Source organism: Podarcis tiliguerta, assembly GCF_965153285.1.
Source record: "Podarcis tiliguerta genome assembly, chromosome: 5".
NCBI lineage: Eukaryota > Metazoa > Chordata > Lepidosauria > Squamata > Lacertidae > Podarcis > Podarcis tiliguerta.
In genome coordinates this window covers 75,217,769-75,244,101 of record NC_139538.1, presented here as the reverse complement: position 1 = coordinate 75,244,101, position 26,333 = coordinate 75,217,769, and the positions used below count along the sequence as shown (strand labels likewise).

Below are 26,333 nucleotides of genomic sequence, written 5' to 3'. Positions count from 1 at the left end.
TTTAAAGTCAACAATACAAAGATCTCAGAGGTCCATCTCCAGATTGCCGTTTTAAAAAAGCACCAAAACTTTAGTGAATTCCATCTAAGGAAGAAACAATCTGGAAGTGTCAATTTTATTCCAGAAGGGGGCGTCACAAAATGTACAGCACTAATATTTGCACAGTGAATAGGTGCCAAGTCCCTGAGGCCCTGGGTGTCCTAGAACCACAAATTTCCCCATGAAGGAACCAGGCACCCACAAATTCTGGTGCCAGGGCCATGCACGCTGCACAGCACCCACGGCCCTGGGCACCCCCGATCGTGGGGCCACATTGGCACTCCTGGCACAGTGTATCTCTTGATTATAATTCTGGGGTGATTCAAAGGTTATTGGTTGCGACCTCATAGCAAAAAAGGGGAGTGCTTGTTCCCTCCCATTTCACACAGACCACACTCAACAGCAATAATTCAACATCCTATGCCCTTTTAAAATGTGCTTTTTGTGGTGGGTGCCTAGTGGGTTGTTATTGTTATCATGTATTTTGTGGTTTTATATCTTGGTCTTATTCTATGAACCACCCTGAGACCCTGGGGTACAGAGTGGTATATAAAGTCAATTAATAATAATAATAATAATAATAATAATAATAATAATAATAATAAACAAATAGAACAGGTAGAGCATATAACCCCCAGCGCCCCAGCTGAGCATCCCTAAAACATTAAAGAATGGAAACAAAATCACTATACAACACAAGCACAGCAGAGACTTGACTCCGGCCACATGGCCCAGCACCAGAGGGGTGTTAACTCAGTCCCACAACCTGTGTTTTCTGGAACCCTCAAAAGCAGACGTGGGTGCCCCTAAGCATGTGCAAAGTACACCCCCCCCCCCCGCCACAGTGGCCTAAGCTGGGACGAAGATAAGGACAAGAGGGGGACAAGTTGAAACGCACAAATCAAACTTTGGAAATCCTCCACGGGACGAAAGGGATAGTTAAGCAAAAGCTGGCACACATCTGGCAAGGGGGGTCGAGAAAAGACACTTGTGAATCCGCGTTGAATCCGGCGAGTTTCCTTACTGGCGTCTTAAGGGGCTCTTTTTTCCCGCCACCGCTGGGAAAAGGAAGCCCATCATGGCTAACGCAGTCACTGCTAGGTTTCCCTGGGAAAACCTCGACAGCCCCTTTTCACGCGCACGCTTTGTGTGATTCGTAAAAAAAAGAAGAGAGGTTTCTCCGACGAGGTTTCTCCCTCTTTGATAGAGGGCAGAGGGAAACAAGCGCCGGCCTCCGCAGACCTTACCTTTCCCTCCCAAGTCACGGAGGTTTCACATCCAGGCCGCAGACGCCTCCAGCTCTTGGGGGATTCCCACGAAGGATGAGGATGCTCGATAGGCGAAGAGAGAGAGGACCGGAATGGCGCGCGATCTCTTGCTCGAAGTCTCCCTTTGGGAACGGCCACCAGGGGATGAGGCTGAGGGAAGGCAGCAAAACAGCCCTCGAATCGAGGAGGGAAGAGGGCGCGCGGGAGGGGGGGGCGGATAAAATAATAATAATAAATAGTCCGAGGTGTTGTGTGTGTGTTTCCCCCCTCTTCACATCTCCAGGTGAGCCACTTTGGGAGTGCCTGCCACCCCAAAGGCTGTGAGGAAACAAAATGGAGACCGGCAGCCGAGGGACTAGAGATAATCCGGTTGCCTCATCTGATTACTGGGCCTGTGCAAGCCGAGGGGAGGAGAGAGGGAGGAAGGCAGGGAGGAAGAAAAGGGTCAGGGAAAGGATAAAGGGGCACATATTTGTATGTATATATGCATATATATAAAAGAAGAAAGGGGGTGTGTTTGTGTGTACGGAGGAAGCGGCACAGACAGGACCGGCTCTACCGTTAAGCAGAGGGAAAGGGCCGCCTCAGGGAGCTGATTTGGGGCCTCACCCAAGGGCAAGGACCTGCTTCGTTCTTTTATGTATTATCGCCTTTTACCGCCACCAAAGGGGAAGCCTCGTGCAGGAAAAATGTTCGATGCCGGCTCTAGGGATAATGAGAAGTGTTCCTTGAGAGACAGCCTTGTCCATATTCTCAGGAGGTCGCTGTGTTTTGCAGGAGAGCTCTTCTTTCAGGCCCCTAAAATATCGGAAGCCCGCTCCGTGGCAGGGCTTTTAGTCAGGGCGCCCATGCTCACAGAGTGGCAGCATCTCTGTGAAAAGGCAATGGGCACCCACGATCCCGTACTTTCTGGAAAGAGTCGAAGACTTTTTTTTGTTTTGACTAGCTTTTCCAGCCGGGTGGAAAGTTCTCTCCCATATGCAGTGCTTTTTTCTGGGGGGACGCAGGGGTACACATACCCCTAAACATTTTGTGAATCTGACCTCACTGAGGGGGCAGTATTTCAATATGAATAGGAAAATGAGAGTACCCCTAAACATTTTTTAAGGAAAAAAGCACTGGCTTTAGGTTTAAAAACAGCACAAAATGAGCAGCTGTCTTTAGATGGTTTTTTGCACCCTTTTAAAAACTATTCTTAGCCTTAGATATATTTGTAAATTGACTTGAGGTGCATGTAAAAGGCAATTCAAAATAATAATAATAATAATAATCGGGTCAATTCAGAATATATTCGGGTGGCTGGCTGCAAAGGACGTTGGCGTTTCATATTTGTGCAGAAGAGGCAGTTTGAAGGGCTGAGAGAAAAAGCAGGCCTCTCCTGAAGTTCCCTCTCCCATGCAATGCTGAAAGTTACACCTTCTTGTCTTCCTCCTTGTCTTTTCAGCCTCAGGGGATAGGTGGGAGGAAAGAAAATATTACAGTAGAGCAGAACTGAATTTGAAGGTGGAGGTAATTTATTTTATTGCATCGTACTCTTCTGCACACAGAGCAGCTAACAACGTTTGTAAAACCACGTTAAAAGCAAAATTTCCTAAACCACAGTTCACCATAAAATATGACAACTGCAAGTCATGGGGACACTCCTGCCATGCCCCAAAGGCTTGCAGAAAAGCCTCAATTAAGATAAAGTGAAGGACAGCTGGATCTGTAATGTCATATTCTCTTAATCTGAATCCTTCTCTTCATTCCCAGCCATAGGTGCTGTTGGAGTGAGGCATTTGTTAGTCTAAAACGCATGCCATAAAAGCAGGACTCTGTTATTTAGTTAAGACTATGGTGAAAATTCCCTAAAAATAAGGAACTGGGAAGAAAGAATATATAAATGAATAAATAGGCATTTTAAACTGGAAAAACCAGAATAATCAGGAATGGTAAAATGAATGAAAAGAGTTCACATGGTTATAGGGACGAAGGAGTCCAATGAGAAATATTTTAAAAACACCATTAAATTTTGGATTAGCTGCAGCCTTAATAGATGTGAGAGCATACCCACAGTTAGTTTCCCTAATCTAGTCATGCCATCCTTGTATGGTAGGTGGCTTTTCACTTTATCCCTCATTATTGGGGTAGCTTTGGGAGCTGCTGTATCACTGGGAACCAGAGCCACGCTGCTCCTGTAACCTAGGAAATGACTTTAGAGCTGAGCTACCTGATCTGCAGATTCACATGATGCATCTTGATTCTGGACAGTAAGTACCACTTCAGAATGTGAATGGGGGATGAAAAGTTTAAAAGTTCGTTTATGCAATGTACAGATACATGCAAAACCAGCACGATATGGAAAAGGCTAGCCTGCATCCTGTTTCCAAACATGCTAGTTTTGAGTGTGCACATTACACAGAAGCATTTTGACATGAGGCTTCTCCCCCACCCCCACCCTGACACCCGATAAAAAACTCCCCTCCAGTCTGAATAGTACATTCCAGTAATAATTTCACTATGTGATTCTTCTGCATGTGCAGATTGTTTTATTGTGATGGTTTAATTCTTGGCCTCACTTTGAAAAGGGACTACTTTCATCCCATTGATTGCCACCTGATCTTTGAATTTAATGGCCTTTGTACTCCAGCGTCTTCCCCTTGCATGCACTCTGGGTAAGCAGAAAACTTACTACCTGGTTGTCTCTTGCAAAGGTCATAGCAGTCATGGCCCTGCTTGTGTGCTGGCTCATGATGGCCCCAGGCTCTGTGATCTGAAGAGCACGGGAAAGCTTCTACCATTCACATTAGAGCCCAAACCCATTTAAGCTGGTAGAATTGCACTTGCACCACTTAACGTTCGCCTTGAGGCAGGCTTGGTGTGTTTTTAAAAAGTCTGGTTTATAAAGTGAAAATAATGTCGGCTTCCAGAAAAAAAAGAGATGCCATTTTGTGGGCAACATTGCTTGCTTGCTTGAATTCCACCTGCCACGATTAATTTTAATCAACTCCAGGAGGCATATTGAAAGTGTTTTAATGTTATTGTCAAAAGGCTCTGTTGCTAATTTTAACTTTATACACTTTGGAACATCTAGGTCCATTAATATTGCCTTGAGAACATCAGCCACACTGAACCACCACCACCCTATAGCCACAAGCCAAATGGGGACCCTGCTGGTTCTCATGCTAAATTTTGCACTGATAGGTCTGGGCTCTAATTGCAAGTGGTTAGGGCTACCATACATCCTGGGCGTAGCTGTGATTTGACCATTGGAAACTGTCTGGACGAAAATTGCTGAAATGTCTGGGAAAATCTGGATGTATGACAGCCCATGTCAGGAGTGTAGATTTTGGTGAATTTCCTTTAAAATACCTCAAAAGCTTCATGAGTCATAGCTCAGCGGGTCTGCATTGCATTCAGGAGGTCCCATATTCAATTCCCAGCATCCCCAGGTTAGAATCGTAGAATGGTAGAGTTGGAAGGGATCCCGAGGGTCAACCCCATGCAATGCAGGAATCTCAATTAAAGCTTCCATGACCGATGACCATAACAACCTCTGCTTAAAAACCTGCAGGGAAGGAGTGTCCATCACCTTCTGAGGGAGTCTGTTCAACTGTCAAACAGCTCTAACTGTTAGGCTGTAAAATACTCCTGCCCCCAAACCCTCAAGAGCCACAGCCAGGCTGTGGGAGGTAATATTGAGCTACATGAACTATTGGTCTCATTCTGTACAAGGCCGGTTCAGTTGAATAGAAATCCTGTGCTAGTTGGTGCCTTAAGGTTGCCAGGTTACACCAGGGAATAGCAGACAGAATTATTGGGGGTGGGGAGAGGAGACGCATAAAAACTGTAGCTGCCCCATCTCCTGATTCAGTAAGAGGCTGAAAGGTACAGGGGGAATTGAAGGTTGCAATTTGGCAACCGTAAATCCGTAGGCTGCATCTGTGTTAGTGCTCCTACACAAAAACCAGGCTGCCATCTGGACACACCCTAATGCACAAAGGGTCACACACACTGCATCAGATCAGATTTGAATGTTACTCCATGTAACTGAGTCATTCTCTTCCAAGGTCAAGTCTGCTACGTGTAAAATGGGACTACTCATTCAATAACTCCTAGAGACACTGTGAGGATGAAGCTGGTGAATTTTTTTTTAATGAAAGCACATTGTACTAAATAATAATAACAAAACAAATACAGTAGTAAAAAAAAAAAAAAAATTGTCGTAAATGATTAGCACAGCACTGCCACCCTGTGGATATGCAGAGCACAATCCAGCCAGACTTAGTCACACAAAAAACGCTCGGGGGGGGGGGGGGAGCACTAGGGTTTCATTGTGAATTAGGACCAAACTATGCATTAAAAGTGCAATTGCAATTACATGCCTTTTTTAAAGAAAAAATAACCTAGCATATTGGGGAGCGCAGTGCATAGGGAGGAGCAGGGAATTAACACACACACGCTATGGCCCCCTGGAAACTGCTATTTCCTCCAGAAGGGAGGAAAAATAATCAGCGCAAACAGTAGCTTCTGGAGAGGAATTTCCACTGGGACCATGGCACAGAGGAACAGGTTAATTTCAGCTTTACTCCTGTTACAATATTGATGTAGATCTGTGTACATTCATAGGAACCAATTTAAGTTCAGCATTTATTTGCCTTATTATACCTTTATATTTAACCATAATAAATAAATAGGTACCATAATACTCACCTTTAATTTTTGCAGAATCTTACCACAAGTAAATTGCCTTTTCTCTCTCGTGCAGGTGCAAAATTTGTGCAACGAAGTGCCTGAAGCAACATTTGAGGGCTATTGTAGATCCTTACATTTCGGGGATTTTTAATTTCAGAATCGATTTCTTTAACTGAAACCTTCAGTCCCATTGATTTCAATGGGATGTGTTTGTACATTATATTTTCTCGATGAGCAATTAAGATTAGTTCTTTTAAAAAATATGTTCACTTAAAAACTTAATGTGTGTCTTTATTTATTTACAGTATTTAAAAGTCCTGCCTGTCTTTGAAGAGTGGAGGAATGAACATGTCGCCCATCTTAGTCCCACAACAACCCTGGGAGGTAGGTCAGTCCAAGAGAGAATGGCTGACATCAATATTTTCCAGTGAGTTTTGTGGCTGATTGGGGTTTTATTCAATATACATCACTTCAATTAACCACACCTCTCTATGCAGCAGGGGTGAGAAACCTCAGGTCCCTGGAGTTGAATATGCCCTTCTGTGCCTTTCCTATCAGTGGCCTGGGGAGAGGAGTAATGGCCTGGAGAAAGTTCCAAGGGTTAGACAGAGACGAAATTGTCAGTTTGCATTTCTTAGTACAGAAAGTATTGATCTGGTGTGTAGAGATCTTTCCTGTTCTGCTTAGTTCAAGAGGGTTCTGGAAGGTTTCTTTCTATGTGAAAGAAGCAAGCAGAAGGTTCTTGTTTGGGTTATTCCTTCTGGGAAGCTGAGTACAGCTGGTTTAAATTGGTTCTGTTATACTTTGTGTCAAGGTCATGCTGACTTTAAGAGTCAGACCAGGAGGACCCTGGGTTTCGCACTTACTCTTTCTAACTCTTTGTTCTGGTGTGGTGTTCTGTTCTGTATGCTATAGTGTTAAGGTTTAGTCTTATTATAAGTTCTTGTTAAGTTTAAGATAAGTCTGATGCAACTGGATTTCTTATGGACAGTAGCAATCCTGAATGTATTGGATTTGTGACCGTTATGCTCATTTGCCTTCAGTGGCAGTAAAGCTCTGCCAGATGAAATACAATTGCCTCTGGTCTATCTTTTGGGAATCCTGCAATGTGTTTAAGCTTTCCTCTGCACAACAGAAATGACCTCTCTGGGTAAAGCATCTTCAACAGGGCACAGGTTGGTGCTAAATATTTTGAAGCATAACCTGCCTGTATCCCCAATAATACCAGTTCCAGGGTGGTATTATGCCACAACCGCCAGTGTGCCTCATCTTGACCATACATTTGCTGGTCAGTCATTTAGAGGTAAGAATGTTTCTTCACATTACAATGTGATCTGGGACTGCAAGCTGACCCTGGCCTGTGATAATCTGCAGGGTTGCCTCTGTAGCAGATTGAAGCGCAGTTAACTGCATTTATGCAAGCAAATCTTGCTTTAATCTATCAGTTTTATATAACCTCCCCTTACAATCATAACAGAGATTAATACATGATTATTATTTTTTAAAACATGTCTCTGTTCTCCTTTTGTAAGCAACGTCCCTCAGCTGAGAACTGAAATTCTTTGGCATGGGTGGAAGAAGAATAAAAATGAAAGTTATTGTGTTAAGGAGTGGACATCTCATCTTATCTCTGATGAAAAGGAAACTGGACACAATTGGCTAAAATTCAATTGGGCCATTATAAACCATCATGACCTAGATTCCACCTACTAAAGGAACTCAGAATTTGTCTATTATTTGACAGCTTTAGGTTTATTTGTATTTCTTTTTAAAGGTATTTCTGGAAGCAAGGCAATTTCCTTAATAAATACCTTATTATTGTTTAAGATAGATGATTTATGTCAGTGGCCCTTTGTAGTTTACTGTGACTGCACTCTCCTCTCACCATGCAACCTGACGAGGACATTTTCCACGTTCGTACAGCACCAAGCACTCTCCAGCTGGCCAGTGGTCAGGGTTGGCATGGTACTGAAGAGCCAGTTTGGTGTGGTGGTTAGAGGGTTGTACTAGGGCCAGGAAGACCAGAGTTCAAATCCCTGTTCATCCACAAAGCTCACTGGATGACTTTGGGCCAGTCTTTCTCTTCTGTTCTCTCTCAGTCACTCTCCCTACACCTACCTCACCTTGAGCTCCTGGAATAAAAAGGTGGACCATAAATGCAATAATAAATTATAGTCTAAGGTAAAGGTGACCCCTGACCATTAGGTCCAGTCATCACCGATTCTGGGGTTGCGGCGCTCATCTCGCTTTATTGGCCGAGGGAGCCAATAAAGTTTCCGGGTCATGTGCCCAGCATGACTAAGCCGCTTCTGGCAAACCAGAGCAGCACACAGAAATGCCATTTACCTTCCTGCCAGAGCGGTACCTATTTATCTACTTGCATTTTGACGTGCTTTCAAACAGCTAGGTTGGCAGGAGCAGGGACCGAGCAACGGGAGCTCACCCCGTCGCGGGAATTCGAACCACCGACCTTCTGATCGGCAAGTCCTAGGCTCTGTGGTTTAACCCACAGTGCCACCCGCGTCCCTTATAGTCTAGCAACATTTAAAATATAAACTCCCCACCACCAACTCTCTCTCTTTCTGTGTGTGTTTCCCTTGCTGCCTCCTTCCTTTTTAACCAGGGAGTCTCTGTTCTTGCTCCCACCACAGATTCTCCAAGCTCACAGCAATTTTGGAAGAACAGGAACATATATGCAAGCAGAGGAGGGAATAGCATCAAGGGAATAGGCAGGGAAAGGTCCCAGAAGAAAAGCAGGCACAGACTGAGCCTGGAAGAAGCTCACAGAACAATTGTTCAGCCCAGTGTTTCAAGAATGCCTTTTCTTAAATAATAGTTTTATTGACAGTAGCAATATCCTGATGCAGATTCCTAGCTGGCTATTTGTTAGGATCTGGCGGAGGAAAAACTGCCTGCTCCGTATTTGTTTGTTTGCTTGTTTTAACCCTCATTTTTGGGTGGGTGCAATATTTCAGAACGACACGAGGTGGTGCTGTTGGTACGTCTTCTGTACAAATGCCACTGTAAGGAGATGACTGTCAAGCTTTAAAACTTTACGAGGCTCTCCCAACGCTGGATTTTCCGCTGTGGATGCCTGATGTAAAAGACTCAGAGGAATTGCTCTTCCGTGGCCCTAGTCAGCAAGCCATTTTACTGGAGGGCCGCTTTGAGAAGGGAATGGGGGCAGCGGCAGGCCAAGGCGACAACTTCCGCCCAACTCCTTTTGGAGCAGGTGCTTCTCATTGGCCACACATCCCTTTTGCCTCAAAGGTTGGCAGTGGAGAGCACAGTTTGGCCCAAGCGCCACCAGCTGCCGATTTATAGGGTTAACAGTTGCCGGAGCCAGCCATGGAAGCCAAGCCATGCTCAGCTCCACACTTGGCTTCCACTATCCCTTGATTGTTTGAAACATTTGGGGGGGCTGCCCCCCCAAAAAAATTGGAGGGGAGCAACGTAGCCCCTGGTGTAGCATATATGACCTGCTGCCCTTAGGAAAGCCCAGCTGGGTCAAGTCAAAGGCCCATCTAGTCCAGTATCCTGTTCTTATAGTAGCTAACAAGAAGGCTTCAGAAAGGACTTGATTGCAACAGTGCTCTCTCTCCAATTTCAGTTCCCAGGAACTGGCATTCAAAGGCACACTGCCTCCAACAGTGGAGGTAGAACATAGCCGTAGAAGATGCTGTCCTGTCATCAGTGGATGTGATTGGCTTCTGCATGTAGAAGGCAGTGGAGAGATCAGAAGGTCAGTAGTTTGAATCCCCGCGATGGGGTGAGCTCCCATTCCTCTGTCCCAGCACCTGCCAACCTAGCAGTTCGAAAGCACGCCAAAAAGTGCAAGTAGATAAATAGGAACCACTGCAGTGGGAAGGTAAACAGTCTTTCCATGCGCTCTGGTTTCCAACACGGTGTCCTGTTGCTGGCCACATGACCCAGAAAGCTGTCTGCGGATAAACGCTGGCTCCCTTGGCCTGAAAGCGAGATGAGCACCGCAACCCCATAGTCGTCTTTGACAGGACTTAACTGTCCAGGGGTCCTTTACTATGGAGAAAGGGCATGGGAGGAAATCCTGCTTCCATTCCGCTTAGCCTTTAATTGGATCAAGGTTACGTCAAACCATCAAAGAAATCTCTTATTTTCCACTTACTTGAGAAAAACCAAACAGCATATCCCAAAAAGGCCTCGGGGGCTTTGTTTCAAAATACAAGGCAAGGCAAGTTACGCTTCTGGCAGTTGGCCCCTCCGTGCCAATGTTTTTTGTCAGGATGCTCTGAGGACGCCAACCCTGCGCTTTCCAGGAAGGAAGGGGTGGCTGCTGGCAGGGCCCACTTGCATTGTCCCTCTCTTAGATTCCTTAGACTTGCCAGGTCTCAGCAGCCTTTGAAATCTCAAGGAGCAACTTGGTGACCAGGAGGAGGAGCTGTTTATTTATTCAACATCCACAGGGAGACTAGGAGGAGAGGTAAGGAGCTGTGCAGCGCAACGCAGCCAGTCCTTGCTGCCTCCCTCCCTCTAACCTCAGGTGATCCAGATCCATGTGGGAAAAAGTTATCAGCTGGCACCTGAGGTTGTCAGGGAAGGAGAGACGTTGGGGGTTTGCTTGGGCTTTTATTTTATTTTTTATTTGCTGTTACTGCCAGCCCCAACCCAGATGCAACTACCCCAGAGAAGAGGGAGAAAAGAACAGCTGCTAGGAAGAAAGGGCTCCGAGAGTTGAAACCTCTGTTGGGTAGATGGGAATGATGAAGCTCTGGGCTGCACAGCTGGAACACCAGTGAGAGAGAGAGTATCGCTTCTGTATTCCTAGGACCCATGTCTGGTAAGTAGCAGCACGTGGAGCTGTGGTGCACAACTGGGGCAGTTTTGCAATTGGAGAAGGGGGGAAGGAAGAGGAGAGCGCAGTGCAACTTTCATAGAATTGTGGAGCTGCAAGGGACCCCAAGGTTCCTTCATTTGGAGTCATGAAAGTGTCACTGGCTTGGGCAATGCTGTGTTGCAGGGCTAGCAGGGGAGATCTGTATTTGCCTGTGCTTAGGAAATGCCTGGAATTTCAGCCAAGACAACCTCTTGGAGGTGCCAATGTCTCCCTGGTGGAATGCCAGCAGCCAGGTTTAATCTCCCTGTGCAACGATTAAGCTGCCGATCCGCTTTAATATGGTATGATATTGTTTCATTAAAGCAGGCACTTCTCGGTTGTCAGATGCTTTGAGAGCTCTTTGGCAGAAAACCGCCGCAATAACAAATACTAAAAGTTGCACGCCATGCGCTTTTCGTCTCTGTGGCCAGGCGCAACTTGCAAGGGAGGTGAGGGCTCCTGTATCACAGAGAGGTATGCAGAAGCAGGAAACTGATCAGAAGCATCTCTCCCCCCCCCCCCAAAAAAAAAACCATGACAAGCTGCACCTGCTGAAATTCCTGCTTCTCTACACCTACAGGAGATAGAGGCAATGGACCACTGGACTTTGTGCTTTGGAATTTTGTAACCCAGCTGTTACAGCCACAGTATTTCAGAGCAGCCTTGACAGATACATTCCGAACCCACCCGCTTCACCTGCCTAGGGTCTGGAGCATCCTATTTCAAGAAACCTGGCCAATGGACAGGGGTGATAGGAATTGTGGTGTAATGCCTTCTGGAGAGCCACAGGTCACCTACCCTTGGGTTAGAAGGAGAGAACCCCAGAACCTTTGCTGTCATTTTTGTCTATCAGGATGTTGCATCTGTATTTGAATTCTTGCATTGCTTTTATGTACACCGTTCTGGGAACATGCCTGAAGGGTGGACTAAAACACCCCTTTGATAACGTAGAACAAATAAAGCCTGTGCAGCTGCTGTAGTTTTCAATGCTACCTGTCCTTCTCCTTTGCATCATGGGCTGCCAGTGCTTTTTTTTTTCCAAGAAGAAAAGGTGCCAGAACTCACCTCAAATAGACCTTTGCACTACTAGTATAGGTGACTCCCCATTTACGTGGGGGTTCCGTTCCGGGCCCCTGGGTGCATACACAAAATCACTTATAATGGGCAGCACCCTGGAGAGTCCTAGTGGCTCACAAGGAGACCCCCCCCCCCAAGCCCAAAGAGGAGGAGAGAAGGGTCTCCTTGCCAGCCAGAGGCTTGTTGAGGCTGGAGATGCTTTTCTTGGGAGTGGGGAAGTGGGAAGGAAATCGTTTTTGGGTGGGGGAACTCTGCAGGATCCCACCCTTCATTCTGTAGGGAACCCATGTTTCACTCATTTCAGTGCTAAGACAATCATTTGTTTGTTAAGTTAAAGATATGCTTTAAAATGTCCTTGTCATTAGCAACGGCTTCAAAGCAGAGCTGTTAGGCAGAGTGAGATGGTTGCTCATGCAGCTGATTTCAGGTGTCATGACGAGGCAGCAAATTGTCAATGAGCTTGAGACTATGCAAACTTCAATTTATAGGAGTTTGGGATGAGAGACCAAAGCAGATAAATGAATACACAATAGATATAAAATTGTGGTGTGGATCATCCCAAAGTCCATGGCAAGGGTATTGCCGCAGGGCAAGAAACTGTGCAAACAAAATGGACCCTTTAAAATTAAAACAACAACAACAACACGTATTACCTAACAATTGCCTGGAACGGAGCAGAAACAGAAATACAGTATGCGTGCAAATTCATCCATAGAACTGCTAGCACCTTTGCAAAGCTAAGCAGGGTCTGGTATGGCTGCAGATTGGATGAGGGACCATATGTTGAAATTCCTGCATTGCAGGGGGATGGATGACCCTCGGGGTCCCTTCCAACTCTACAATTCTATGAAGTAACACACTATACACTAACAGTACAACCCTATATATGTCAACACAGACGTAACCAACTTCATGTTCAAGGGGATTTATTCCCAGGAAAGCGGGTATAGGGTTTCAGCCTAAATCAAGTGTGAAGGACCACTAGGGACCACCCCTCCTTACCTTACATTTCCTACCTACTCGGATTCAAATTCAGCTCTGGGTTCCACGGGATTGCTGGCAGAGACTCCGGTAGAGTAAGATGCAGCTGCACAAATTGGCATTAAAATGTCTTGCATCCTTTGATAAAACGATCTCTTGATGAAGGGGAAAGAGATGGCAACAGAGGGGCAAGTTGGAGCTCCTATCAAGCCAGAGATGGATGGAGAGGACTCCTGGAGGAGGAACCTGGAGGAGGAGTGACCTCTAGCCTTTGTGTGATGGAAAGAGGCATCCTGAGCCCATGAAGGGGTTAAGGACAAACAGGGAAGCAGATCTCAACCCCTTTACCTAAACCTTTGCTTACCTGCAAACATGGGACGGTCCAGGAAGGGAACATCAAGAGGCTTTCCACCTTCTTCATGCCTCCCTGAGAAAACGGCTGAGTCAGAGCTGCTAGGAAAGGGATGGCCGTGCCTGAACAAGTGAGGACTGCACTTACTATTTGCAGGAGAGCTTTTGAGAGGGTTCCCTGGCATGGACTGGGGTATTTAAAGTGTGCTTTAACACCTAATGCCTGATAAAAGCCGTTGAGCATTCCCAATTATTGTGTCCATTTGTATAGAGGAAGAGGAGAGTGGCGGGAACGGAAGAAGTCCCTTTGACATGCCCTGCCGTTGGGTGCCCAACATTAACCATTAAAACGTTTCGAACAGCTAGCATCCTGGATTACGAAGCGAGATGTTACGAACAGCTGTTAAGTGATCATATTTTATTTAAGCGAATTGCTTGCTGGTGCTTAATGATGTTTTCTCAATATCTGGAAAACAGCCCATTGTTCTTAATAGCTCATTAAGGTTGAAAACTGCTATCCGCCAGGAAACATCTCCCATGCATGGTGGCATTGAAGCTAGAATTCAGCAGGATGTGATAGGATAAAGTGGCAGTTTGGAGCTGAAAAGTGGTTTTTGACAGAATGGCCGTGCAGGTGAGCATTGCTTGAGGCATGAGCCTTGGTCAGGGACTCAGCCTTCCTCTGAGATTTAGGAGGAACACATTCTTCCCATGGACAGTATAAGACAGTTGTAGACAGATTTGCCTATGCTCCCCCATTTATGAAGACTTCTGATTGGTTGCTTGCTTTGTGACAGGTACAAAGTTACTTCCCCTCCCTTGGCTGGAACAATGGTGGAGGAGAAATTGGCACCAAATAAAGCACATTTTTTAAAAATCCAAACATTTAAACAGGACTTGCCAGGGGCCTGAAAACCCAGATATGATTTGAAATCAGATATGAGTGTTATTACAAGAGTGGAAGCATTGGCTTTGGTTGTTCGGTCAATCAGTATGCACACTTCTGTGTGTTCTAGTTGGTTTTGGAGGATTTGTGATCAGTGGTTTAGTGGAGCAGGAGGGGCAGGTGCAGAATTATTATTATTTTCACATTGCAAGACTGGTAATTGCCAGTGCTGTGACCTTGGGGCAGGGGAAAGGAAAGGAAAGGAAAGGAAAGGAAAGGAAAGGAAAGGAAAGGAAAGGAAAGGCAGGCACACAGTCCCTTGGTTAGGCAGGCTTAGACCAGTGGTTCTCAAAAGGTGTGGCAGGAGAGAATGGCAAGTGTGGCAGGAAGATTCAAGAACAATCAATATTATATCTTAGGAAAGAGTCATGTTCTTATGTAGCTGCATTGTTTCATACTTTCCAAATGTCCCATGATCATATTATAAAGCAGTTGTGTTCTATGTTATGAATCAAGCACTGCTAGGAGTTGTGTCTTTTTGTTTTGCAACGTATTTCTATTCAATAAAAAGTTCGGTGTGGTGTGAGCAAATCTTTATTCTGAAAGCGTGGCCCAGAGAAAAACGATCGGCTTAGACGGTGAGCGGGCCAAGCTCAGCCAGTGAAATTGATGGTTGATTTGGAGTGTGACCCCTGACATCCTTAAACACTATATACCAGCTCGTGCACATTTTTACTCTCCTTGGGGGTATAGCAATGGACTCTCACAGGAGAAGCTATACCAAGTTGGTCCATTGGTTCATTGAGCTCAGAACTGTCCATACTGCCTGGCAGAGGCTCTCCAGGGTTTTAGACAGGGCATGTTCCCAGCCCCCTTGGATATTCCAGGGATTGAACCTAGGACCTTCTCCATGCAAAGCATATGAGCTGTGAAGCCCTTCAGATGTTGTTGGACTGCAACTCCCATCATCCTCGACCATTGATGGTGCTTGCTGGGGCAGATGGGAAATGTAGTCCCACGACATCCAGAAACTGATGTTCTGCTGAAGGCTGCTGCTGCCTGTCTGCTCCTCCATGCCCAGTGCGCATATTTGCAAATAAACAGATGTTGCCAAATATTTTAGAATTCCCATTCAGAAGGAAAACGCAGCAATGCTCTTAGAACGTCGCTTTGCTTGGGGAAATACGCAGTGAATAATAAAACAATGCACTGTTTCTCAACAACATGCGGGTTTTAAAAAGAAGTCATGCCCATTTTCCTCTGCACAGAAGTTCCCACATCATATTTTAGTGCTAGCTGCCTTCCTGATTTATTTCCTGATTTGTATCGCCTCATTCTTGGATCAGATAGGGCAAGCCTGCTCTTAAAAACCAGCGAGCCGAATGCTGCTTCCATTGCCAGTGGCATAAATCCTAAGCACCTCTGTTTGGACTCCGCAAATTTACTCCGGAATTGCACCACCGTGAATGAAAGTGCAGCTTGGCCTTGAGCCACATGGGTGGGTCAGATATGTTTAAGGATATGATTAAGCTGTGGGCAAAGAATTGGTCACGTCACACTTGCGTAAATGTCAAGTTCTGAACCTCTTCAAGCGCACACAGTGCAGGCTGTATTATGCTGTACTGTCACAGATATTGTAGCTAATGGTACAGGCAGAGGAATTATTCCACTGCTCATTCTGTCTACCAGACACCTTATTACTGGTGTGTGGACTCTGATTTATATTTGGGCCCTCGCCTCCACCTGGAAAAGAAGACAGAGCACACATTTGCACGTGGCACAAAGTGTATGCAAATCTTACGTGAATTTGTGTCTTCTTTTGCAAGTGGCTAAAAAAATACTATGTAAAACTTGAAATTTGGCCATTGAGAGGCCTAAACAGTATCTTATTATTGTACATCAATCTACGCTCTCTGCTGGCATCTCCGAGTGGAAGTATACCTTACAAAGTTCTCTTATGCTCCTCCTTGATCACCATGCCCCTGAGGTTCAGCTGGCTTTCATGAGGGACTGAGCCTTTAGTGTGGCAGGCTGTGCCTTATGGGAACTCCCTGCAAGTAGGTGTCCATCATTAAACCACCCAGACATTTGTACTATGCATGGAAGGTGAACTGATTCTGCTACTGCACTGTTGTAGCTGGGGTTAAAGGTAAAGGGACCCCTGACCATTAGGTCCAGTTGTGACCGACTCTGGGGTTGCGGCGCTCATCTCGCTTTATTGGCCGAGGGAGCCGGCATACAGCTTCTGGGTCATGTGGCCAGCATGACTAAGCTGCTTCTGGCGAACCAGAGCAACACACGGAAACACTGTGTACCTTCCCGCCGGAGCAGTACCTATTTATCTACTTGTACTTTGACGTGCTCTCTAACTGCTAGGTTGGCAGGAGCAGGGACCGAGCAACGGGAGCTCACCCCATCGCGGGGATTTGAACCGCCGACCTTCTCATTGGCAAGTCCTAGGCTCTGTGGTTTAACCCACAGTGCTATCCGCGTCCCGTAGCTGGGGTTGGGGCCTTGCAAACAAGAGAACGAGCCAATTCCTGTGACTCTACTGCCATGCACCAGCCTGCTGCTCATTCACATTAAACCATAATTTGGTACTCTCACCACACAAGAAATGTTAACCAACTTTAATTATGCAGTCTGAATCTCCTGGCTTGTGAATGAGTCCCACCTGAAAATAGTGACAGTCTGGAAGTTCCATGTTCCAAGCTTTCATTGTAAAATGAACATCTGAAATCTTTTGCTCACTGAAGTGTTGGTGTGTGTGTGTTTTGCTCAATCAGAACAAGTAGCTGCTGTTGCTGGAGGTGTGGTCGGAGGCATCCTTCTATTGCTCCTTCTTGGGATAGCAGTATACCTCTTTTGGAAGAATGTGTACTTCAAGGCTTCTTATGAAGAACTTACTAATCCCGCTTCCCCAGTCCAGGCCCCAGTTCGCCTGCAGGAGCCAAATGTTGCAAGGTAAATAGTGTATTTTATTTTACAGTGGTACCTCTGGTTACAAACTTAATTTGTTCTGGAGGTCCGTTCTTAAGCTGAAACAGCTCTTATCCTAAGGCACGCTTTCGCTAATGGGGCCTTCTGCTGAGCGGCCGCCTCTGGCGCTTGATTTTCGTTCACATCCTGGGGCAAAGTTCGCAACCAGGAGCAGCTACTTCCAGGTTAGTGGAGCTCATAACCTGAAGCGTTCGTAACCTGAAGCCTTTGTCACCAGAAGCGTTCGTAACCAGAGGTACCATGGTACTTTATTTTTACGTCTGTTGTCAGTTATCAGATTCTAAACCATGGGGCAGAACATGCGACAAGAGACCCAGATTGTCAGTGGCTAACCCATTCCAGTGATCCACTGTTTATAGATCCCATGAACCAACGATCTTTCCCACTGGTTGTGTAGAACCAAATGGTGAAAATGTGTACCTTTTGATGTGCTTTATTTATTGTTTATGACTTTTGCTAAGTTGGTAATTATGTAAATCTTGTCATGCTGTAAGCCACCTTGAGCATTGTTTTTACTATGGAAAATAATGATGATGATGATGATGAAAATGTTCCGGAAGGCCTGCAAACGCCATTTTGGCTGTCAAGATAACCCTGAAACTACCATAATTGATATCAAAGCAAGTGAATAAATAAATATATGTAAGCTCATTCTTACATATATTGGAAAGAATATTTGAAATATTTGAAAGAATGAGCTTACATATATTTATTCACTTGCTTTGATATGTGCTTTGGCCTGCTTTGATGCCCTGCTTATCTGTGGATTTGGGAAGCTTGGCGATTGGCCTAGGGACAGGAGCTAGTCGTGAGATTTGGATACCTGCCACCTATGCCCTCATCAGCAGGTGAACTGATGGGAGGTTCTGGCCAAATTGACATAGGCTGTTTTTGTGCAAGGTAATGATGCATAGATGCTTTCTTCGGCAAGCTGTTACAACCTCTTGCTGCTTTGGTGTCTATCCTGATTCTGTGCTGTAAGTGCACTCCTTCTCCTAATAAAGCACTGGAATTGAGCACTTTGACATTTTATTTTATTTTATTTATTTTATATACCACCCTATACCCGCAGGTCTCAGGGTATAAATCAGAATAAATCAAAATGTAAAACCACAAAATACATAATCAAAATAAGAGTAGCAACCACCCAATAACACACACCCACACCCATTATTCCACTGCTCTTGGCATGACAATCCTACTTTCAATAAAACAGCAACATACATTTTTTAATGTGCTAAGTTGCATCTCAGTGTTTCACATTTGCCCATATAAGATGAAAGAGAGTAATTTATTAAGTGACTAATTCTTCTACTTGGGGTGGGGGGAAATACTACACTGACAGAACACGTGGATGTTGTTTCCTACTATTGCTAGTAGAAAAACAAACTAATACAAGAAACTTTTTTTTTTTAATGTGAACGCAAAATTAACAGGAAACTAACCAAAATATGTTTTATATAGAATTAAGACTAGAAGAGAAATAGGGATGTGTAAAGACATATTTTGTTTGAAACTAAACTGCCATGAGAGTTTATGAGGCTTCTCAAATGTAATTAAATGCTGTTATGAGTTGCTCATAAAGGCTGCTATGAGTTGACATCCTTTATGACATCCTGCTTTGGTATCCCTGCACCTCACTCACACAGGACCTCCTTTGGGCCTGTGGATCAGGACATTAGTCCCACCTCTGGCTCCAGCATCACTCGGGTAACAATAAGTGGATTCTTGCAGTGTGGTCCGCCTCCATTCCATTCCCCCCTCCCCTCAGGTTTCCATTCTTTCTTCCAACAGTCAGTTAGCATCCTGTCCTGAGCATGATCAGTCTTCATCAGGCTCTTCTTTGTGTGGGGTGGGGTCTTGCCCCCTCTTAGGTTCCCCCCCCCAAAATACTTTTGTTACTTCTGTACACATCAGACTTTCTCCAAGTATTCTCTTTTTTATGAGGGCGCTGTTTTCGCTGCACAAGAGCTAACATTTGAAGATCTAAAATGATAGATAGATAGATAGATAGATAGATAGAGTTCAAATTCTAAATGAAAGGTATTGTTTATGTGGGGAAATACCTGCTTGTCTCCCACTCCCTTTAAAAATTATTCTGATTTAGGGTAGAAGGGTTGCATAACTTACTGTGTTAACTGTTTTTCTTTTTAATTAAAAAAATAATTCCTTAAAACCAAGGAACTTTTTTTTATTTTAAAAACATTAAATTTGTTTACCATATTCTTTGCACTTCCACTAGATGTGTTCATGTGTATAAATGATAATGCAGCCGTAGAAAATGTCTAGAAAACAATGGTCACGTTCCATCTGAAACCAAGATCGTCTACCAATTTCAGCGGAGGAATTTAAGCGCACGTTTAAATCGAACAATGGGTTTATTTTACACCTTTTTTGCTAGCTTGATATGACTGACTCTGCTAGTTGTCTTTTCTGCAGGACGAAAAGCGTCCCCTTCATCGTCCCACCAAAATTTCACAGGCAAGCTTGGATTGATATGATAAATGGAGAACAAATTCAGGAGGATAGTGACCTCTATGTCACCCCTGACTCTGGGCCTCGATCTTCTTTCCATTCCTTAGGTAGGTTGATATTATTTGAATGAGTAAAGTGAATGAGTAAACTGGACTACAGAGTGTTAGAAATCTGGAAGCAGAATTGGAATTTGTCTGAACTACAGATGGGGTCTGTTGTGGGACCAGTGCAGGTTGTGGAGGCTGTATACTGTTGGTGGAAGGAATCATGCATAAAAGCCATCAAGTTTCCCCCTTATGAACCTAGTGTTGTTACAGTTTGAATCTAGACCGTTGTGCCAAAAGGTCAACACATAGTCTTACTCATGTAATTAATAATAATAATAATAATAATAATAATAATAATACATTCACTGTAGTTTCACAGTTTGCAGAGGTGTACAGGTTTGTACAGGAACATTCCATTTTGTAGATCTGATATTCTTAACTCAAAGGATCTGTTTCTTCCTCTCTGTGAAGCTGGCGCATACCTAGTCGGAGCCATCAACCCAGAGCTGTACAGATTTCCCGAAGACAAGAGCGAAACAGACTTCCCAGAGGGTAACATTGGTCGGCTTTGGTTCTCAGTGGAATACGAACAAGAATCGGAAAGGCTCCTCGTCTCCTTGATCAAAGCCAGGAAGTTGCAGTCTCCTTCCAGCTCCTGCAACCCTTTGGTGAAAATCTACCTGCTGCCCGACGAGAGGCGCTATCTGCAGTCTAAGACCAAGCGCAAAAATCTCAACCCCCAGTTTGATGAGAATTTTGTTTTCCAAGTAAGCTTTCATGTCAGTGGAATATCACATTGATGCTGGCCCGGCCCTCCCATGAGGCAAAGTGTGGCAACTGCCTCAGGTGGCAAATTCTGAGGGGCAGAGCATGGCTAGAACTGTGTGTTATGTTGTCTGTCCTACAACCCCCAAGCTAGCTTTCTACCCTACAGTGTGGTGGAGGACTTTGTTCCTTCAACCAGTGCTGAAGTAAAATGCAGCTACCAGTCTTGTCAGATTTTCACAAAATGGGGACTGCACCATCTTGTCCTTTGCCTCAGGCAGCAAAATAGCTTGCACTGCTCCTGTTTTGATGTGATGTTGTAGATTCTTGCCTCCCATACACCTGATAACTGAGATCCAAACTACACATTACTGTACACATACACTTCTCTCGCAGTGGTCAACTGGGAGAGTATTTACTGGGGGAAATGAGACCGTTTAACCTCATTTACAATGTTCTGTTTGCTACTATCCAGATTTCCAGTAGCGCCTTATACCAAAGGACACTGAAGTTTTGTGTCTACCATGTTGACAAACAGAAGAAACACATTCTCTTAGGCCAAGTAATATTCCCTTTGAAAAATGAATCCTTTACCGGTGATGGCAAAGTGATCGTCTGGAGAGATCTGGAAGCCGATACCCTTGAGGTAGGTGATTCATTAAAGCTTAAATCATTATCCTACCTTGAGTGTAGATAGGGGTGTTCTAGAAAACTCAGCACACACTAAACTGTCAGATGGGATGAGCTAAGAAAATGTAAAAACACAGGGCAATCCTACACATATGTACTTCCCATTGAGTTCAGTGGTACTTTCTCCCATGTAAGGAAGATTGCCACCTTGTGATTCCTGTATAGCCTGATTTGTGTATCTTAAGGGTACAGTTCCAAATGCAGATATTGCAATTGTCATTTGGCATGATCTGGCCAAGAAATGAGAAGTGTTTTATGGTCCCACCCAAGGTTCAGTTCCATCGAAGTCAACAGGATGGAACTGTTTCCTGGCTCACCCCTAGATAACCAGCCCTCACATGAATTCACATGGTAACTAAGCCCTTTCTGTGCTGCAAATTTAATCAGTCAGAATTAAAGTGAGAGCAGCCCCCTCCCCATAAATGAAAGCAATAACCTGAGAATAAGCTTTCAGGAAGCCAGAGATCCTGGTAGAAATATTTTTTCTTGTGCTTTTGAGGTTGAACAGCTCTATTATGAGTGGAGAGATTGTTCCTTAATAAATTTGAAATGGCAGTAGAGAGTGGGAGAAAAGGCTAGAATAAATGTACATTGTACAGTTTTGGAGCACAGGGAAATAAAAACACACCCTCTAAGGGAAAGAGATCTGCACAGATTTCCTTCCTGGATTGGGAGCTGTGTGCACAGTTTTCTGGAGCAATATTCAGATGCCCATCCAAAGCTGATACAGATCTGGTGTGAATCCATTTGCACTACCTACCTGATGTTATGAGTCCTCAGGGGCTGTAGGGGCTAGAACCCCAAACTTTTCTTTAAAAGCTCCAGATCAGGTGTGGGCAACTTTTGGCTCTCCAGATGTTGCTCAACTCCAATTCCCATTAGTCTTAGTAAGCATGGTCCGTGGCTAGAAGTGGTTGAAATATTTCAGCAACATCTGGAAGGCCAAAGGTTCTCCCCCCCACCTGTTCCAGATCAACTAGTATCCTTAATGCCCTTTCCTACTGGGAGCGCATCAGACTTTTCCTTTCTGCACGTGCTCAGTCTGTGCATAAACCTGCCCCTTGACAGGGAAAGCAAGGTGAGGAAGGGAACCAAACTCCTGGTGCCAATGACAAGCACTACATATTCCTTCTGCATTTGTAAATGATCGGGCATGGATGGCAAACCTCTTCGCCTTTTCCTAAGGTATCTCTAATATCTATTGGGCACTGTTGCATATCACTGCTCACATCCACAACATCCTCCTCCCTCTTCGCTCAGGAGGCTTTGCGGGGCTATCCTGAAGCCAGGAGAGCAAAAGGGATTGGTGCGCACCGATCCCTCTTGCTCTCCTGGCTTCAGCAATAGCTGCGCAGCCTGCATTCGCTCCATGAGATGCACACACATTTCCCCTTACTTTTTAGGAGGGGGTAAGTATGTCTTATAGAGCGAAAAATACGGTATGTGGTGTCAATATCCATGGTGTGGGAGAATAACCCTGCTCTTAAACTTAGTGGAGTAAGGAAAAGATTCGCTTCTTAATATTAAATTCTTGATAAAGTGCAGTTTTTACAATGCAGCTGACCAATATTCTTCTCCACTCCAAAGCTGCCTTCTGAACATGGTGACCTCCAGTTTTCTCTCAGCTACAATGACTATCTGGGCCGTCTCACGGTGGTAGTCCTGAGAGCTAAGGGCTTGAAGCTCCAGAATGAAAGACATGCTGTCGGTAAGAAACACAAAGCTTAATTGGGTTTTGTAGGAAATTAACCCTATTTACAGCACATTACTTGGGTCTCCAGCTGTTTTTGGACTACAATTCCCATCATCCCTGACCACTGGCCCTACTGGCTAGGGGTGATGGGAGTTGTAGTCCAAAAACAGCTGGAGACCCAAGTTTTGGAAACCCAAGACTGAATATTTGTGATATCAACACAGTTCCACTGTCAGGGACTGGGCAGAGGAGGAATGGTGGAGACCGCCTCTCCAGCCTGACCCTTCCAGAGAAGATTAAGACAGTTCAGAATTACAACAGGGGTTTGAGTGAAGTCACAGCTCAGAGGCAGATGAGGGGAAAAGCTGGGAAATAATGGGAAAGAAGGAACAAGAAGCACCAGCTTATGGACATAGTGTCTTTAGAAAGCATTCCAGACCTGCCCCCTCTCCCAGAACCCAGCAAGCACTGAAAGCAGGAGAGCAGAGAGCTCAAAGGCAGAGGGCACTTTTCAGCACCCGTAATGATGACGCATGGTGAGAGGGAAGGGGTGGAGACTCACTCGGGGCAATGCCATTATTCCACGAGGCTGCATTTCCAAGCTTCTCCCTGTGAATATTGAATAAAAAGCAGTTGGTAAGAACCTTTCCTTGTCTCATCCATTCCTGGCAACCTGCCTTGGGGATTGGCTCCTCTGCCGCCTGACATCCACTGAGATAACGAAGGTTGCATTCCAAACTGTAGTTCCTTGAGGTGTAACACTTGGAGAAGGGGGTGTGGGTTGTGGATTTGTGTTCCTCTGAATGCTTCCAACCTATATCAAGTGGTTTACAGCCTCATCCCCTCATTCCAGGTGTATTTGTCAAAGTGTCACTAATGAAGCATAATCAATTCATCAAAAGCAAAAAGACCACGGTTGTTCCTGCATCCTCGGATCCATTGTACAATGAGACTTTCAGCTTCAAGGTGGACCAGCAGGAGCTGGATACAGCAAGCCTGAGCCTGTCTGTGCTCCAGGATTCAGAGGGAGAAGGTAAGGAGCTGTTTTCCACTACTGCCATCTGGTTACCTGCATACTATTCTTGCATAGCAACGAATCTGGTGACTTTTCTTCTTTCTCCTTCCTGTTTTAGAAACTTCACTCGGCCGTGTGGTTGTTGGCCCTTTCATGTACACCAGGGGCAAGGAACTGGAGCACTGGAATGAAATGATCAGTAAGCCCAAGGAGTTGGTGAAGAGGTGGCATGCTCTGTCTCTTAGCACCTGAAAGGTGGTAAGCACTCTTGCAAGGGATATCTGTAGCAAAGAGCTTTCTGCTGTGCTGTCTCCGGAACAGGTTCTTCAGATGTATCCTCAGCTTATGCCCATCACAGATGTTGGGTGACCTAGTTATCAAGACAGTTGACAACGTTGCTAAAAGCGCTAGATTTCACCTCGGATCTGCTCAGTTGCAAAGTGGAATTTGATCCTTAAAATTAGGAGAGCTCCCAAATCAGCGCGAGAGTGTTGGCCACATATACCATAGAGCACTGAAATTTCATAGAATTGCAGAGTTGGAAGCGACCCTGAGGGTCATCTAGTCCAACCCCCCGCACTGCAGGAATCTCAACTAGATTCTGCATGACAGATGACTATCCAACCTCTGCTTAAAAAACTCCAAGAAAGGAGAGTCCACCACCTCTTGTGGAAGTCTGTGCCACTGTCGAACAGCTGTTACTGTCCGAAAACTCTTCCTGATGCTTAGTCAGAATCTCCTTCCTTGTAAATTGAACCCATTGGTTCAGATCCTAGCCTCTGGAGCAGGAGAAAACAAGTTGCATCCTATGTGACAGCCCTTTAAATGTTTGGAGATGGCTATCCTATCTCCTCTCAGTCTCCCCTTTCCCAAACTAAACATACCCAATTCCCTCATCCGTTCCTCATAAGGCTTGGTTTCCAGACCCTTTATCATCTTGGTCCCCCTCCTCTGTACACATTCCAGCTTGTCAATATCCTTCTTAACTTTTGGTGTCCAGAAATGGACACAGTACTCCAGATCTGACCAAGGCAGAATAGGGCAAGAACGTAAGATTCTGCTGGCTTGATCCCTGTATTTTAAACCCTTGGTTAGGAAGCACTGTGCCATTAAGAGTTTCCTTAGCAATATCAATTAATCAAATGTATTAGGAGGTACCGTAAGTGCATTAAGGATATAATTGAGCACAGAAGGCATGTTATGAAAGCTAGTTGGAGGCACCACATCTGCAGCGTTCTGGCTTTGGAATCTCTGGCCTCATTTATTAGAGCCATTTCCATTATCTCACTGGTCTGAGGCAGGTGGACAAAGCTTCTGTGCTGTTCCCTCTCTCTGAGAAGATGGATTCTGCTTCAGGTTGACTAAAGCATTGTTTCATCAGTCACAGGCAGAATGATAATGGATTATACTAGTGCGGGCTTCCTAAATCACCAGGCTGTGTGCATGTGTTGTGCTAATGCAAAATGGTGAAAAGGGGGGGGAAATGGAAGCATTATCCAAAGTTCCTGTTTGAGTCTAGTCTTTCTGTTTAGGTCAGGGGGGAAAAAATTCAAGCTGTGACCATTTGTTATGTTCTCCTAAAGTCGTGCGCAAGCCACTTTTTAAAAAATCAGAAAAGGTAATTTAATTTCAGTAACTCACTCGAGAGTTCAGCTCGTGATATTTTCTAATCATTAAATTATTCTTCAGTGAAGGAAAAAAAGAAAATGAGGAAATGAAACAGGCTTCCCTTTGAAGCAGGATGCAGTGTTAATTAATGTGAAGCATGAAAGCACCAGACTTCAATCTTGGTTTCCATTGTAATTCTGAGTTGTATCTGCCAGTCATACTTGGGATGTGTGCACATTGCAGCCAGACAATTTATTTTTTCACTTTGTTTTGAAGCTGGTTTTGGGGGGAAACACATCACATATATATATATTGTTGATTAAAACAGTGAACTAACAAAAACAATTAAAGAGGAGAGAAAATGAATAATAAAACTTTTTTAAAAAATTACAGACTCCATATATGAATGTGACCTCTACTGTTGGCAGCAAAATGCCTCTGAATACCAGTTCCTGGGAATCACAGGTGGAAAATGGGGTGTTGTGCTCAAGTCCTACTTTTGGGCATCTGGGTTGGCCATTGTGAGAACAGAATGCTGGACTAGATGGGTCATTCGCCAGATTCAACAGAGCTCTTACATTCTTACAAAGGAAGTGAAAATCAAGTTTATTTATGTGCTGTTCTTACCGACAGAGCAAGCTGAGAGCAGTTACTTGGTTTTTGCTTGAAATGAAGCACCGTCATGTCTTGGGGTCAGTTATGCTTTGGTTATTAGTCTGTAACGTTTTGCATTATGTTAAAACAAGTGCTGTGAAGCCTTAGAAACAATGCATTTCCCTTGTCCCTTTCCTGTGTCTATCTCTTGTTATATATAAAAATACATTTTATGTGATTAAAAACAATTTGAACCAATGTGTTATTCTGGTAACTGTAGTCTGCTTCTCATAAGATGCTAGGCTGTTTAGTGAGTTG

At 44.7% G+C, this 26,333-nt stretch overlaps 1 protein-coding gene across 2 annotated transcripts; it reads left to right on the top strand.

The window, feature by feature from the left end:
• Positions 1 to 4,562: 4,562 nt before the first annotated feature.
• LOC310677299 (synaptotagmin-15-like) lies at positions 4,563 to 26,273 on the top strand. 2 transcript variants are annotated; one of them, XM_083440102.1, is made up of 12 exons: positions 4,563 to 5,427; positions 6,287 to 6,365; positions 8,633 to 10,440; positions 10,619 to 10,797; positions 16,915 to 17,092; positions 19,568 to 19,710; positions 20,122 to 20,417; positions 20,891 to 21,061; positions 22,693 to 22,813; positions 23,652 to 23,831; positions 23,932 to 24,071; positions 25,815 to 26,273. In XM_083440102.1, exons 4-11 carry the CDS (start codon positions 10,791 to 10,793, stop codon positions 24,063 to 24,065), a joined length of 1,230 nt encoding a protein of 409 aa, XP_083296228.1. In that variant the 5' UTR covers positions 4,563 to 5,427; positions 6,287 to 6,365; positions 8,633 to 10,440; positions 10,619 to 10,790; the 3' UTR covers positions 24,066 to 24,071; positions 25,815 to 26,273. The 2 variants fall into 2 exon arrangements, with proteins under 2 accessions (XP_083296228.1, XP_083296229.1); XM_083440103.1 differs by lacking the exons at positions 4,563 to 5,427; positions 6,287 to 6,365; positions 8,633 to 10,440; positions 16,915 to 17,092 and having other exon boundaries at positions 10,447 to 10,797.
• Positions 26,274 to 26,333: the final 60 nt, after the last annotated feature.